This window comes from Grus americana, unplaced genomic scaffold (assembly GCF_028858705.1).
Source record: "Grus americana isolate bGruAme1 unplaced genomic scaffold, bGruAme1.mat scaffold_75, whole genome shotgun sequence".
Lineage (NCBI taxonomy): Eukaryota > Metazoa > Chordata > Aves > Gruiformes > Gruidae > Grus > Grus americana.
The window spans coordinates 378512-395028 of NW_026561960.1; the positions used below are offsets into that span (position 1 = coordinate 378512).

The 16517-nt window shown below is 51.7% G+C and overlaps 1 protein-coding gene across 1 annotated transcript; it reads right to left on the reverse strand.

The window, feature by feature from the left end:
• Positions 1–3112: 3112 nt before the first annotated feature.
• Positions 3113–15250, reverse strand: LOC129201006 (electroneutral sodium bicarbonate exchanger 1-like). The gene is made up of 23 exons (XM_054812234.1): positions 15163–15250; positions 14718–14846; positions 14117–14252; positions 13747–13907; positions 13068–13256; positions 12871–12959; positions 12593–12750; positions 12147–12234; positions 11519–11665; positions 11244–11335; positions 10567–10741; positions 10300–10433; positions 9380–9625; positions 9168–9273; positions 8094–8255; positions 7263–7376; positions 6778–6939; positions 5929–6180; positions 5132–5200; positions 4474–4647; positions 4237–4374; positions 3697–3794; positions 3113–3200 (listed from the first exon to the last, which is right to left on the reverse strand). The coding sequence occupies exons 2-23, from the start codon at positions 14815–14817 to the stop codon at positions 3113–3115; spliced, it is 3078 nt and encodes a 1025-aa protein (XP_054668209.1). The 5' UTR covers positions 14818–14846; positions 15163–15250.
• Positions 15251–16517: the final 1267 nt, after the last annotated feature.

Here is a 16517-nt window from a genome sequence, read left to right on the forward strand (position 1 = left end):
CACAGAGCTCATTGCCATCACTTGCATAGAGAAATTAAAAGAATTTTTTTTTTTAAATTACATAAATCAATAAAACCCCAAACCCACTGATTTCAACTCTTTCCCCAATCGGTTGGTTCCTGACCCAACATCCCAGGGAGATGGATTTCCCCCAAATCAGCGCTGCCCACTCCAAACCCCCCCTTAAAAAGCTCCAAAGATGCCTCCAACTCCTCTCCTCCCTTTAAAAGACTCGGGAGTGGCACAGCAAGACACACGAGACTTTTATTATATTCTTTTCCCATTACGTTCAATGGGTGACAAGAGAAAAATCAGACAGACACGGCTCAGGCGGGTGGACCCGTCAGCCAACATCAACCCTTCACGGACGGGACCCACGAGACGGCGACACAGATTTATATTATTTGAGTTTTACAGAAGGAACCCAAAATCAATCAAAGAATAATTAAAACAAAACAAAACAAAACAAAACACACAAAGATTCAAAGTGATAAATAACACAGATTTGCTTGATGGATTCCAACCCCCTCCCCCGCTCAGTTTTATTTACAACACGGAGCATTTCCAAACTAGAGCATCTCTTACCATAAAATAAATATATTTCAGCATCTCCAAAATGAAAAAATAGTGTCTGTATTTCTAAATGTAGCACATGGGGGGAAAAAATGAAATAAAATTTAAAAAAAGAAAAAGTGCCAGCACCTTATTTATTACCTTTTTACATCTTTTTTCCCCCCTTAGGGATTTCCATGCACCTACATTTTAGGAAACTTCTTTCGAAGGGGCTCCCGGGAGATCTGGGGAGCTCTTCGTTCAGCCCGGCCCCGTTTTCCTTCCCGGGTGGGTTTCTGTCTTTTCTTTCTTTCCGAGCCGAAGAGACGCCAGGCACGCGCAGGGAACAATCCCAGCCTCCGGCCCCTGCCAGGAGGGAGCCGAGTCCAGCCCTGCGCTCTCCTCTTACGGAAAAGAACAAGGACAAAAGAAAAACTGGCCGCTACGAGAAGCCAAATAATTTCATTTAGGGACAGGGCAGCAAGGGGACTGGTACCACAACCGCCCAGCTCCACGCCCATGCCCGTCACCGGCTTAACGCTTCTACCTCCACGGGAATTCAAGTTTATTTTCCAACTGGTGGAGAGCTCAGGGCTCTCCCCCACTGCGACCTTTTCTCCCTGGGGAGGGAGGGACGGCACGGGGGAGCAGCACAGGAAGGCAGCGTGGACGGGAGGTGCACGGAGGAAGAGCAGCGAGAAAACCCAGGCTTTGCACCTTTCCCTTCCTCCAAGCACACACACCCCCCTTTTTTTTTTTGGCCTCCCCTCCTTTTTGAAGAGCTAAACCAGTTTCCTCCCCCTCCACCGGTCACCCCGCCGTGCCGGCAACCGTCAAACTACGGTTTGCAAAGCCCCATCCCGTAAAAGCGTCCGATTTTGGCCCTGCTCGGTGATGTGCCGCTCTCACCCTTACAGAGCCATTTCACATTTTCTTTTCCCCACCCGCACGTCACTTTGGGTCGGTTTGATGCACAAAACGGTTCCCGCGGCGGATGGGAGAAGCCGATGGCAGGAGGGTTCGTGCGCCCGTCCCAGCTGGGCGCGGGGCAGCGGCCGCAGCCGCCAAGAGCCTGGAGCAGGTGCTGAGCCCCCAGCAAGGTGCAGGGCTGCAAGGGGACCTTTTCTTCTGGGTTGTCCTCTCCTCCCAGGCTCCAGGGCCACCCGACTCGACCGCATGTGCCTGGGGTGACGCCGCAGCCCAAGGACCCCCCCAAAACGTGAAGGGGGCACGAGAACCGTCTCTGCTGAACAGCTTGTTCCTGCAAAGCGGCAGGGAGAGGGAGGAGGAGAAGGCAGCTTCCCGCTTTCCTCCCAGCTCGTCCCACCCTGCGAGAGAAAAGACTTTGCAAGGACAGGGCTGAAAAAAGAAAAAACAAAACAACCAACCCCTAGAGTCCCAGGGAGGTAAAAGGAAGGAAAGCGGAGGAACAACGGGGGGGGCAGCCCAGGGACGCAGAGCCCCAGGTCTCACCTGGCCGTTCCCAAAACCATACGCTGTATTCAAAGTATTCGATTTTAAGTGGTCCCTTATATTCGGTTTACGGCCAGGGGACAAGAAAGGGGCATTTCTGCATTTTGCAGCTTCCAGGCTGATGGCAGAGCCAAAGGAAAAGAAAATAAATACAATAAAAATAAAATTAAAATAAAATAAAAATAAAAAAAAATTAAAATAAAAGAAAAATAAAAGTCAAAAAGAAAATAAAAAGAAAATAAAAATGAAAATTAAAATAAAGTAAAATGCTGTAAAACTGGAGGGCAGGGAGCAAACGCTTTTCCTTCGCCTTAGCCCAACTGCTCGGACGCTCCTTAGGCTGCCCCGCCAGGCAGGACATCCCTCTCCTACCTGTAAGGGACGTAGGAGTGAACGAAAGCCTGGACCCCAAACCAGACCAAAAACCCGGCCGTGATAAAGAAGAAAACGGAGAAGGCGTCAAGTATAACAGAAAACTATTTGGAACATAAACATGAGTTTATATTTGGAAAAAAAAAAGAGAAAGGAGAGGAGGAATTGGGTATTAAAAAAATAGCACTGAATGATAAAGCGCTAGCAGTCCCTCTACCACTACGCAACTGCAACAAACACACGCACGTACGCACGGAGGCTCAACAACACCGAACTCCCATTGACCGTGATGTGCACCTCAGTTTGCTGGTCTAGAGATACTGAATGCCTGAAGCACACCAAGGATAACTGAAGACGTCTGCATGGCTTTCATGGGAATCCTCCAACTGGAAAAAAAAAAAGCAGTTTCTCCCCGTGTCCGCGTTGGCACATCCCTGAGTCACGTTCTCGCTCCTCTCCTTCAAAGTCAAGATTCCTAAACATGAAAACTGGGGAGGGGGAAGAATGAAAAAAAAAAAAAAGGGAGAGCATCATCAGTGGAAGATGGGGTTTGAGCCCCGTTCGTGGGACCACCGCGGCAGAGAGGAGCTGGCTGGCGTGCCACCGTCCTCGCCGCTGCTCGTTTGCTCAGCATTGCCGGACGAAGCACGGGAAAACCGTACGCGCGCGTCTCGTCACGCTCGCATGCGGTCCTTTACCTTTTTCCTCCCCAAATTCAGACTGTTTCTGTGTTCATAGGGAGAGTCTTCCACACGGTCGTTTTCGACATTTCATCCCAGATATTAATCTCGGAAGGATCGGTCCTGCAATAAATATTTTACATCGCAATCCGTGATTACGGGAACTGCTGCCGCCAAGTGCGTTAGCACCAGCAAGAGGACCAGGGGGGCCCGGGGAACCAAAGCTCAGCGTAAGCACCGGAGGTTTTGCTGGATGAGGAGTTGCGGGAGGCAAGCCTGTAGAACAACAGCTCCAGGCAAAGGCTCTTGCTGGCGTTTAGCCCTGGAGCGGGCTCCTAAGCCACTGCTGCTACAGGTCGTGCCTACACCACCTCTTTCTTAAATATGAGGATCTCCTGCTACCCTAAAGTCACTGATGATGCAAGTTTTGGGGGTTAAATGGGAGTTGTGCAGCCGCTCTGCGCAGGGGCAGAGCCCCGCCATCGCCTCCGGCAGCCCTGCCCAGAAATTTGATTTTCCCGCCGAGCGGACCGCTTTACCGAGGGACGCTCGATAAAGACGGTGCCAAACACCTTCAAACGAATCTTGCCGGGGGTCCTGGCGCTTGGTGGCACTTTACCTGTCGCTGCTTTGCTGTGGGATATCCAAGTCGCTGGTCTTCCCCACTTTCAGTTGAACCCAATTTGCAGCAGCAGCTTCCATCACCTTCTGGGACTCCTGACGGAAAAGGGACAAATCAAGTTCTCGGTCTTTAATCAAAGCGGAGATAAACTCAGCACCCAGTAAAGACGTTGCACGCTGTCCTCTCCTCCTGACCTGCGGCAGCTTTAGCTATTAGTGCAGCAGGGTGAAGACCTTTCACTCCAAATACTTTGGGGGGATTAAAAAACGCTATTATGAGTAAACCTTTCCATAGTATTAATAATAATAATAATAATAATCTTTATTATAGGACTCATTTTTAAAATTATACCTCTAGTCAAGTGTTAAGCTCACTGCTAATTTAGGATAAAAGGTTACGATGTGTGATCCAGGCTATTAGGATCCGTTTCTGTTTAGTTCTGATCTTGCCCCGACATTTAAAGACGAGCTGTGGCAGAAAGAGGCAATCTCACAGCCCGAGGGAGACGCCCGGCCCCGAGCACCCAGCAAGCTTCACCTCTTCTTCTTTGGCTTCATTTTTGGCATCGTCCAACTTCTTCTGCTTGCTTTCTGGCATAAGGTCATCCAGAAAGCTGAGCTCTCGCTTCGAGAAGCAGAAATCCATCACTTTCCGGACAAAAACGAGAGCCAAAACCTTCACGAATAAGAGGGAAGATGCAGCGAGGTCAGAGATGATGCCACAGCTCGCTCCGACGCTACAAACACCCCGACGCCGAGCAGCACCGGCTCTTACCATCATGGGGAAGATGATGGCGGCACGCGACACCTTGATGGCCCAGAGCAGGACGAGGCAGATCAGCTGGATCATGGTGAAGCAATGCACCTTTCGCAAGGGGACGTGCCGCAGGTAGATGAAATCCGGCTGGTGTTTCGCCGGCATCCCAAACAGCTTCAAGCGATCGAAGAACTGTAAAATAACAGTGAGAAGTTTCTGGCCCCGGGGAGACGCGGAGGGAGTGTTCAGGATCTCACTTGCAATGAGAAATCCTGGATCCCACCGCGTTCCTCTGCGAGCAGCACCCAATTTTCCCTCCGCTCCATCTATAAACCGGCTTGCCCGCGAGAGCTGCCCACCGAACTGCAATTATTCCCCGTTATTCTGTTCTCAGCGTTTCTCAGCACGCTGAATCCCCCAGCAAGGATTTCCACCAGCCACAGAAATCGCCTTCCCTTCGCGCTGAATTCCCCCATTTTCCCGTAACCTGCCCTGAACTTGCCCGGTCCTCCCGGCCCTATACACCTCCTGTGCCTCCTCCAATCTTTTTCTTACACAAAATATTTTGATCGCTTGCTTTCGGAGAGGGGTTTTTCCCCCCATGCCACTGCTTTTTTTACCTGCTTCTATAGAGATGAAATACCAGGGACCCAACACGCTGTAAAAGAGGCCGTACCTGAATTCCTCTGAGCGACGACACACCCATGTAGAGAAAGACGCCATAAAGCACAGGCATTGGTATAAACTCCAAAAATAAATACAGAAATTAGTGCATTCTTGTTTTCAAATTGCATTTTCAGTATTACCGCTCTCTTCTACAGTCCCTGCCTAAAATTGCCTAAAGCCTTCCAGCTTCCAGAGGGTTAGAGAAGTGTCGCATTTTAACCATCAGAGATTTTGTGCGTGCGAATGATTTAATGCTCTGCTTTAGGCTGAGCTTTTGAGTTACACTTCATCAGAATAATCCTGTTTTCCAGAAAGGTTGGAGGAAAATAGGTGATTTCGCCCATGCTACCATATGCCGCGTTCTGCGACGGTAGAAAAACATTTGTACGTGTTCTTGTGGCAACACGCAAGGAAGCCCACGGGGACGATTTCAGCGCGTTTAGCTACTGGGAACGGCTGTTCCGAGGCATCTGGGGGAACAAATTGCAACCGGTAACGTGCTGCCTGGTTGAAAGAGCAGAGGTACTGCTCTAAATACGCTTCACCGTAACCCATAAACACGGGTGGGCCTGAAAGACATCTGAAAATCCAAGCAGTTGGCTTGCTCGCTTGGCTCGAGCGTGCCAAACTGGGGTCTGAAGGGCTGGAAAGTGCAACCGAGGGTGGTTCCCACCACGGATCGAGCCCCAAGGTTTGGGATCACCTCCTCCTCTGCTCCACAGCTACTCAGGCCTGGAGAAAGGGGACTAGTTTTGCATAACCTCCAAAAAGCTCGCGGTTGTTGGGTGGTTTCCATTTTCCTCTTACCTTTAACACCGAAGTGAAGAAGACTGAGCAGCCCATGAGCACAAAGATCATCAAGCCAGTGACTCTCTGCTCTCGTATCCCCAGAAACTTGGGCTGTTCTCCTGGAGCTGAGCAGCCAGACTCTACTTTGAGGCTATTCACGTGGGTGATGGACAGGACGGTCGCAGCCACAAACCACGGCAGCCCCATCACGGAGCACACCCCCAGCATCACGGCCACCATGAAGAGGTCCAGGTGGTACCCGCATCCTTTCTGCGCGGAGCGAAACAAGAAACAGAGCATCTCACGGGACAAGAGCAAGGACAACGTCGCAAGTCAGACCCAAACAACCCTGTTTGAGCTCAAGTCGACGTCTTGAAAATTTAAAACACGAACTGGAAACAAATAAGGATGTATCCAGTCTTTGCGCAAGCACCTTGCATGACAATCCGGCAGCAGTTCAGACAAAGTGGATTTGGGGAGTTTGTATCTACTTCTCAACAAAAAAAACCCACCTTACTATTTTTCATTCATAAAGACATTTCTACCACTTGCGAGTAAGATATGACTCTCAGTTATGCCTGGCAGCACATCAAAATGATTCGTTCCCCAGCTGCTGCTGACATTTTAAAACAAAAGCGTGCTTCTACAACGCTCTAAGCTTAATATGCTCCTCCGAAAGATTGCTCATCTGAACTCCCCTGTTGTCGTTTGCTCCCTGTGTCATCATTAAGCCAGGAGACCATCTTGCCACGCTGCCTGACGTTGTTCCAAACCAATGCCTTCACAAGGCATTTGGAATTGGAGCTTCTCCCCGTACCTGCAGCCCAGAGCGGGTTGCGGATGGGGTTGTCTCCTGCAGCCCCTTACCTTCAGCCTGTGCTCCTTCCTGTTCACGATAAGAGCCGTGATCTGCTGGTCCATGAATATCAAGATGGTGCAAAGCAGAGCTGGGATGAGCGCAGCCACCACCGTCCACCAAGGGTTGGGTCCTATGGGGTTGATGAACCACCCGCGGTCGTCTCTGGTAGGCTGCAACAAAGCACACACATCAGCCTCGTCTCCCAGCCCAGCTACTTCACCGGCTTGGATTTTCCCCTCCATCCCCGTGTCACAGCATCTCCCAGCCCTGGTTTCACGTCACCCCGGGGCTCAGCAGTGCCAGCATCCTCTTTGCAAGCACCTGTAGCTATTTCTCCTGCAGGTACCTAGTTTTGGGGCTGTCTTCTCATTTCCAGGAGGAAACGATGCACTTGGAGGTGGAGGAGGAGATGGTCACACCACCAGCATCTCCTCCAGACTCAGCCCTGTCCTGCCCCGGTGAAACCCGCTCCGTGCCACAACACCCCCCCTACCTTGAACATATGGGGGATGTGGAGCTTCGGTGACGGGATCCCAGTCATGAAGTCAATGAGCACCATGATGACGATGGTGAGGAAAACAGCAAAGTCACTTATTGTGGACCGCACCTGGGGCAAGAAACCAGAGCTGAAAGGGGCATCGCAAAGGGGGCCACAACATGAGATGGAAAAATGAGAGACATCAACAACATTAAGGCTGGTTAACAAAATCCCACCACTCTGAGGACATGCAGCCAAATCCCTTGGTTAGCTACTGTTGCTGTGCTTGTCTCTGTGAGAGCTGGTGTCAGACAATAAAAAAAAAAAGAGTTTAATTAGGTGGAAGAGGGTTGTTTGAATTCAAACCTTAAGTAAAAAAAATATTAAAAAATAAGGAAGCAGATGGCTGCCACTGCAGCCACGCTCACAGCTAAAATGGGAATAAGGCGCACTGAGGCATCGTATGTTCCTCAAAAGGAAGAAAAAGTGTCTTTTCCTATGGCAGCTCCTCATTTGAACCAACTTTCCCCTTGAGCATAATGCACAGAAGGTTAAAAAAAAAAAAAAAAAAAAGGCAAATAAACCCCCACAACTTTGGAAGACCTCTTTTCCCACTGCCTGAGCAAAATATCGCTCGGGGGCAGGTCGCGAGGCAGGTGGGAAACGCCACGGTCGTTTAGCACTCATGGAAACGAGGGAGGGACATCCAAGCTGCTGGAGAGTTTGGCCTTCAAGGTCAATGTTTCCCAGCTTGACCAAGCGGTGGCAAATACTGCTTAGCGCTCCGGGAAAGCCATTTTGGGAAATGAGTGTGGAGACTGCTGCCGGCCACCATCTTCTACCTACTCTGGTTGGGAAGTAACGGCTGCTTTTAAACTTCTTCAAGAAGCTCGACAGGACAAAGGTGGAGAAGAAGAGGATGCAGCACCAGAAGAGGACATTAGGCGCGTAGGGGCCATTGCGTCCACAGGCAGGTCCGTGAAACTCTCCATGCAAATACCGACATTCCTGGAGAAACAGAGCGTCAGGACACAAAGGTAGTGCACGTGCGGCAAGGAAACCTGGGATAACTCGGGGCTTTTGAGGATCTTGGTCCAAGATCCATGACCTTGTAACTGCTGCTGCTGCTGCTGCTGCTGACGGAGATTTATATTGAATGAGCAGCAGCTGAACAAGTGACACATCGAACCGCACAGAGGAGAGCGGAGAGGCGAGATGTGATGGGACACCATATCACAGACCCATGGCACATCCTCCGCTCGAATGGCAGGCAACCGTGGCTGAAGAAGACGCCAAGAGGGGAAGGAAACACTGGAAGTTCTTGGGGATAGAGAAAGAGGGAGCAGGGAAGGAGGGCTAAGACAACCGCGGAAGGAAAGGAGAAGAGACGAATCGTCCCTTCCCAGCGAAGGGCTCCCAGGACACGGCCAAGAGGGGATGAAGATGTCCTGAAGAGCCTCCCATCCTATGCCTGGGCTTTGCTTCCAGCAACAGCAGCCCGAGAGGCTGCTCAGACGTGCAAATTTATGCATGGACCTACAGACAGTGCTGAGTAAGCAAGCAAGGACTGGAGTTCTTAGGAACCAAGTAAGGAAGCTAAGGACTACCTTCAAGCAGGAACTTAAGTCCTCCAACTTCTACAAGAATCAAACCACCCACTTAACCTTGCTCCTGGTCAGAAAAATTGTCCTGCGACAGGGTCAAGGAGGACAGTTATTACCCACGATGTTGGGGGGACAAGGTGGACTCTCCTTCCCAGGACCAAGCGGGTTAAAACCACACGTTAGATTTAAAGAATGCCTTTGCAGAGCAGCACTAGCACAGTCTGAAGCCCCTCATCACCCGAAGGGCTCTGACTTTTGCAAAATGTGAACGCCCCTGGACCCCGCGGCCGCGGAAGTAGTGGCTTGGGGCACTTACAGTCACCGTGAGGTTTTCCCAGGCGATGCCAGACACGTTGATCTCGTTGCTCTCCCAGAAACGCAGGGTTGCCTTGCTGGGATGGCTTGGTGCCTCACACTTACAGCTGGGAGGAGAAAAGCCAAGACGAGGGTGAGGGAAAGGCAATGGAGGTGCAGCCCTGAGCTCCTGCCAAGGGGCAGCAGCCTTTTAGGAGGAAAAGAAAAACTCACTAGTAGACGGTGAGGAAGTCGAGCTTGCTGTGCATGTGCACAGGGTAGGTCTCTCGCAGGTGACTCAGCTTCTCCAGAGCCTCGTAGATGAAGATGATGCAGATGAGGGAGGCGAAGGCTTCTTCGGTGAAGCGGGTGATGTAGCACACCAAACAGCTGGCGTCGGTGGCCACCAGCACTATGCAGAAGAAGGCAGTCCACAGCCCGATGCAGGCCCGCAGAGAGAGATAGGAGAGCGCGTACTCCCTGGGAAACCAAAATCAAACAAAGGCTGGAAAGGCCAGGAAGAGGCGCCGAGCCGTGCCTTCCTTCGGGGAAAATCACGAGCAATTTAGGAGCACGTCAAGGCTGCAGGTGGTAAATGCACTTTCCATGTCCTACTACAGACAGCCTTGGGGCTGCGGTGCAGGGTGCGGACCTGCAGGAGGAGAGGCCAATTATTTCATGATTGTTATTTAACAATTAGCTTGTGTTAAGGCCTTGGAGGCTAATTGAGGTCAGGGCCCTTTGTGGAAGGTGGTGTCCTCCCACATCACCCCCATGCCCTAACACCAAAACCCCGGCTGATTTTGCACCCAGTCACCTGCTACCAGCAAGCTGGGGCTGAAGAATAAATTGAATTGCAATCAGGGTGTCTCATCTCACATCAAACTCATCACAACACAAGGATCCCCATCCTTATGGCTTCTCCTCTTCCTGCTTCATTTTAACCCTAAAAACCCCAAACAACCTCATCCATCCTTCAGAGACCAAGGGCTCTTGCACCATCACATACTAAAGCAGCAGCGTGCAACGTCTGCGACACAGAAAACAACTGAAATCTAACAACTCTCACTGAGAAAAAGACAAGAAAAACATCTTTTCTCCACCAGTGCCTCCTGAAGGCTCTCGCGGCACTCGGCCGCGGCAGCCGGCCTTACTTGCAGAATTTGTAGAGGATCTTTTCGAACACGAGGACGGGTCCAGTGCTGCCGAGGATGGTGAGAGGTTGGCCAGCAAAGAGGGAATACACCACGCCGGTCATGGATGCGCCCAGCAGTGACTCCATGGCACTCTGTCCAGGGAAGAGGCAGCGGCGAGGAAATAAATCAATGGGAAAAAGAAGAAAAAACCCAAAGCAAATTCACTGCAGCGAAGATTTTGCATGAGTTTTGCGCTCCCCCACGCCACCCAAGAGTGGTGCTCACGATGTGGCCGTCGGTCGCCTCCCCCAGCAGTCCCCCGAAGGTGATGACAGGGGACATGCAGGCACAGAAGAGGAAGAGGAAGGACGCCAGACACTGCAGGCTCAGACCATCCCGAAAGTCGCTCCAGAACCACGGGGCTTTGCGCTTCACGTCCAGGATCAAACCTCCAAAGAGCCTGGAGGAAGGAAAAACAAATAGACTGTTTCCCTGCAAGACCACACAGAGGGGTTTTTGCTGCAGAAGGACAAGCCCAAGCAGACAGTAACCTTCATTGCTAACCAGCAGCAGTCTCCTTCGGCCGTTTTATACCCGGCAGAAACCAAGCAAGCACAAAAAACCCCTCCAACAAAAAGAAAAAGGACCAAACCTGAAAGCCCATCCCCTCTTACTGCAACTGTCCCTTGCTTGGAGAAGCAGCAGAGCTCTCCCTGGAGGTATTTACACAGCTGCTTCCACCCCAAATCAAGAAAATCTGTCTGCAGTGGTGCTGTGGCTGAGCCCAGCTGCCCAGATCTCACCTGCCCAGCCCAGGGGACCGAGCTGGTAATGTGAAGCCCCTTCACTGAACCAACTAACCCCAGAAAACTGCTACAAGGGAAGGTGCACGCTCCGATTCTAGAGGCAAAGAGAAAAAAAAAAAACAAACAACAAACCCCACAAACTATTAAAGCTCACACCTTCCCGTGCGCTCCAGTTCAGGACCACTGTGTTTCTCTGGCTTGCTGTGAGAAGCACTGTCATCGAGAGCTCCTGGCATCTTCCTTTTTCCCTGTTAAAAAGGAAATAAGCCAAAGCTATGGATTCGTAACCACTGGCTTGTTGGGCTTCTGGTCTGGGTATGTGACTGCGTCAAACTGGGACCTGGTGAATCTGGGTCCCAGAACAGCATCCCCGGCCGGCCGGCCGCCGGCCTGCCCGTCCCCCTCGCGCCTCCCTCCGCCGCAGCACCCACCTGCGAAGGGACGTTTTTCGGGGGCTCGATTCGGATCGATGGATCCCATTCTCCTGGCGGCAAGACCGTGACCTGATCCAGAAACTCGTCGATGCCGGCCACGAGGTCAGCCCGGTTCTCGGCTTTATAGGCAACGTCACGGAAAACCTGCCGACAGGAGACAACCTGCTCAGAGGACAACCCATCTCCGATGTCCTAAGCACTACGGTAAGCTCCTGGCTAAATGCAAGATCATTTTCCCCAAATTTCCTGCTTGTAATGGCAGGAAATATTCCCCCAAATGGAAAAATCTGTCCATCACGGTACTTGTAATCATCTCCTCCACGAGGTCCCCATCCCTCATGGCACACCATACCCTTTTGCTCAAAGCGGGGAAGTTTCACTGGCCCTGGCAACGCCACCACTGGGGACAGGGTGCTGGGGACCCCGGGGAGGTGCAGGATGCACACCGGGTGGGATTTCAACCTCCAAGAGGTGGGGTGATACAAATCCGTGCGTTTGCTTCGGCGTGTGAACGAGGGGTGGGCTATCTGGAGAGCTGTGGGCAGTTGGGAAGCAAATCCTCTTCCTCACTACTGCAGAGAGCTGAAGAAAACCAAAAATGACCCGGAATTCTCTCTTCTCGCACCTCATCCGTCATGATAGTAGCCATGGACCTGCCGATCTCATGGTACTGATGGGCTTTGCCTTCTGGTCCAAGCAAAACAAACAGGAACCTGGGCAAGAAAAACACAATGAGCGAGAAGAACGTGTCCTTGCTCAAAGGACACCCAAGGAAATCCCTGGGAGCCCCCAGCCCCGAGCGCAGCTCCAGAGGGGACACGTAGGCTCACCGACTCCGCCAGGAATTTGAAATTCACCAAAACCGATGGCAAATTTAATTTTTGGGCCAATTTTCATTAAAATTGGCCAAGGGGTTTGAAAGACACAGCAGGGAAGGGATGCGAGTGGGAGAAATGTCCTCGCTCCCCCTGCCCTTGTTCCCTTGGGACGCCAAACTGATGCATGCACCTTGATGTTCTTTCGTTGGGTGGGGGTTTTTTGAAATAAAATCTTTGTGCTTCTCGTTCAGACCTTGTTGGGATGGGAACTTCCGTCATGCCCGAGAGGAGGACAGCCGGGGTCAGGCGGACAAATGCCACGATGGGCTGGCGAAGGAAATCCAGCTCTCCTACGAGCACGTTGGATGCTTCAGCCCCGGTGGGAATTTTCTTCATGAAATGCAGCTGCGCCTAGGCACAACAAGCGATTTTCAGGCAAATACCCCAAAAGCAAAGCCCTCAGCACTCTGCAGCCAAATTTGCAAGACCAAATCTGGCCCTAAAGGCATAAGATAGCTACGAGCGTCTCACCTTGCTTAAGTCCATCGCGTTGCTCTCGTGGTTCACCCCATTTTTAGCTTCTGCAGTGGTAGGAGAAGGATGAGGGGTGAGTGTTTGGGCTGGTAGGAAAAAGAAAGACACTCAGAAAGACGGACAAGGAGCAATTGGGATGCTTCTCCTCTGCCAGGACAAGTCGAATGGGACCAGAGCCCTGCAGGAACCCTCACCTGGCTTGTCAAGGAGGTGCAGGTCTGACTGCTTCTTGCTCACATCAGCAAACGAGCGGACGATGGGAAGAAGGTTGTTTCTTTTCTTCTCATTCTGATGGTGATGCTTCTTCAGTAGGACTTCTCGAACTTTTGCCCGCACGTGCTCGTCAAACTCCGTGGACTGGTCTTGCGGGCCCAGGATCATATCTGGGGATGGCAAAGGGAAACGAAGCCGTCAGAGCAGAAACCCCCCCAGGTCCCAAGCCCCGAAGCCCCCGGGGGAAGGCTGTGCCACGCAGGATCCCCTGACACAGGCCCAGCCTTGCTTAGCAAGACATTTTAATACAGTTCAGCCTTTGCAGCGAAAGCAAGAAGTTTCTTTTGCTAAAAAACACGAGCAAAGTGCTTATTCATCACTCTGCTAAGATAATTATTTCCCATTCGAAATAATGCAATTTTCTTGCCCCGTCTGGCCTTTCTGTCTGACTCTACACATTTAAAAAAAAAAATGGAAAAAACACACCAGAAAAAGCTGGTGTGACTGTTGCACGCCCAGCCTGCATCCAAAACCAACTTAAAAACACAGCGGGGTTTCTGGAAAAGGACGCGCCGTTGGGGCAGGGTTTGATTCGGGAGCGGAGGGCACCGCGGCAAACCGAGCTCGGCCGTTCCCGCAGAGACGCGGCGCCCGCGGTACCTGCAATCTCTTCGATGCTGTTGGCACAAATGTCCAGCAGCACCGTCCCGTTGATGATGCAACTCCTCAGCTCAGAGAGGCTGTGCAAGGACAGCGTGGCCACGTAGGGCTTGCTCCAGCGCTCGCCGCCGTCTTCCACGTCCTCCTCAAACTTCAGCCACCTGCGGACATCAGGCGCGATCAGCCCCATTGCGAGGAAACGGCCTCAGCTCCGCAACCCCTTTAACAGAGCTACAGGGCGGCGAGAGAAGGCTCCTCGCATCGGCACCTGCAAAAGCTTTGCCAAAGTCCCGGAGAGCGGAAAGCAGAGCCCGCGGGCGCTGCCGGCGAGGGGACTCCTCTCCCACCACGGCCGGCAGCGGGGATTTACCTTGCCGTTTCCTTCCACTCGGCATCTTCACCCTCTTTCACGCAGATCTCATCCAGCTCGGTGAACAAGTCATGGGGAACGTGCTGCTCGTCCTCCTCGGTCCCGAGGATGAACTGCACTCGCTGGGACGGAGTGTCTGGGGGCAGAAGGCAAAGCCCCGTCCCGTTACCGTGCCCGAATACGGCCCGTCACGCTCATAGGCAAAGCGGGCATCGATCGGCACCATAAACATCGGGCTGGCCCCTCTGCCCTGGCTCTGTCCAGGCTTGCACAGAGCCCCAGAGAAGGAGAAGCATCTAATCCACCTCTGCATAAGGATGGGCACCTTCCCTTCCCCACAGTTCCATTTTTAAAGCCAGGATCCCTCTGAGGAAGGCGAGCCTAAATCCTTTATGCATTTAACTGTCTTAAAAAAAATAAAAAAAAAAAAAAAAGAGAAGAAAGAGGAAAGTTTGGGAAAAGAGAGAGGGTCCTGCTAAATGATGCCGCTTTCCCTCGGAGGAACAGCAAGCCACTCAAACCGGCACGGGGACCTGCTTGCAGAAGACCCCAGCACCCACGTAGCCCCGAGGAGTTCAGTGAACGCTGCGGCGGGACTTACAGTGGTAGCCCTGCTCCGTCGGGGCAGAGTCCTTCTCCCGTTCCCGATGCTTCTGGCTGTGGGGACGGTGATGCCGCTGGCTTTGCCTCACCAGCGGCATCCGCACGCCCACGTACAGGGTCCGGTGGCCTGCGAAAAAGCGGCGTTTGCATCGTTCTCGATACCGCGGAGACGCTTGACGCAGATGCCGCAATTAAATCAGTGCAGCCATCCCAGGAGGAAACACCAACTTCTCTTAATTTTCTTTTAACTGGATCCCTGAACGTCACAGACCTGCCCTTTTTTCCCAAGCCTATTTTACTCAAACTTTGCAACGAGAGAGCAACAACAAGTGATGGCTCCCGATCATCTAAAATGCCAAGCAAGGGACGTCGCAGGGACTTTGTGCGACGGGAAAAGGCGCTGGGCTGGCAGCTCCTCTACCGGGATCTCAGCAGAGACTCACCTTCCAACTCCTCCTTCTCATAGTGAATATTGACGACGTTGCTCGTTCTTCCTTGGTCAATCACTGCCTCTTCGTCATCTCCCTGTTTAGAAAGGAGAAGGGAAAAGTTGTGCAGAGCTCCCTTACGTCCTCCCGGCCATCGTCCACCCCCGCGTCCACCCAAATCCACGAGCATCACGCCTCCGCGTGCCTCCTCCTCCAGGCACAGCCCTAAAAGCACGGACTTGGAGGAGGTTTCTCTTCCCATAACCCAATAAAACAGCCCGTAGCATCGTTCAAACACAAAAAAAAACCCCAAAAAAACCCTCCGAGATTTGCACCCAGTTGCTCGATTTCTGAAACCGAAGTTTGAAGAAGAGCAAAACACCAAGAAAACTTGGGGAACTGTCAGGGCTGTTGGACGAAATTCAAGAAGCAAGAGCTACACCGGGCACTGGGAAACAGCCCAAAAGAACCAAACCCATAATTTAAAATAAAACTTCAAACGCCGCGCTGGCAGATGCTGCCCGTCGTACTAATGATGATGCATTAATCAAAAAGACTTAATTAAAAAAAAAAACCAACAAACCCAAAGCCAGAGAATAAATAACTTGTTACGATTTAAGCTGCAAACACTAACGTGAAATCTGCTTTTTATCCCCCAAATTCCTGCTTCGACTGAACAGCATCACCTGCCACCGCGCAGCAGCGATGCTCGGGAAAGGCACCGGTTAATTTAACGAACAAGAGGAAGAAACGCTCCTGTCTGGAAACGAGTTTGCTGGTCCCCGAGTATTAATTTCAGAGCCGACCTGTTGCTAACTCCCCGCCAGCTCCCGGGACTCGCCCACGTAACCCGGCAGCCGGATTATCACGCGCCCGTGGCTTTCCTGTCCTCTCTCCGATGACGGCCTCCGCCACCCTCCGTCCCCTCTTAGCAAAAATGCATCCTGCTCCCCTTTGGTTTTGCCAAAAAAAAAAAAAATCCCCAAAAAAACCAACCCCAAGAAACTCCAAACCCCAAGCCGGGAAAAGGTATGGGATGAAAGGGCTTAATAAAATCGCTTTAAATTGCAATTTAAAAAAAAAAATTACTGTTTAAAGAAAAAAATCGCGGTTTCAAAAAAAAATCGCAGTTTTAAAAAAAAAAAAAATCGCGATTTAAACGAAATCACAAGCTCGAGCGCATTAGGTGGGTGTTGGAGTGGGAATACACGGGGCGGTTTGGGAGTCAAACACCCCGCGGGTGACACGGGGAAAGTCTCCGTCTCTCTTAGAAACCGTTTTGCCCCCGTACTCCGACCAACGACGCTGAACCTGCCGCCGGGAGCCCTCCCCGGCACAAAGCATCTCCCCCCTCCGCATCCCTCTGCGCT

Bases quoted from the DNA above. Each gene is read 5' to 3' on its own strand.
- LOC129201006 (XM_054812234.1), bottom strand. From the start codon at position 14,817: ATGCCGCTGGTGAGGCAAAGCCAGCGGCATCACCGTCCCCACAGCCAG. The intron at 7,377-8,093 runs GTAGGTAGAAGA...TTCTTGCCCCAG, and splicing joins GCCGTTACTTCCCAACCAGA to GTGCGGTCCACAATAAGTGA. The intron at 3,201-3,696 runs GTAAAGTGCCAC...TATTTATTGCAG, and splicing joins CCACAGCAAAGCAGCGACAG to GACCGATCCTTCCGAGATTA.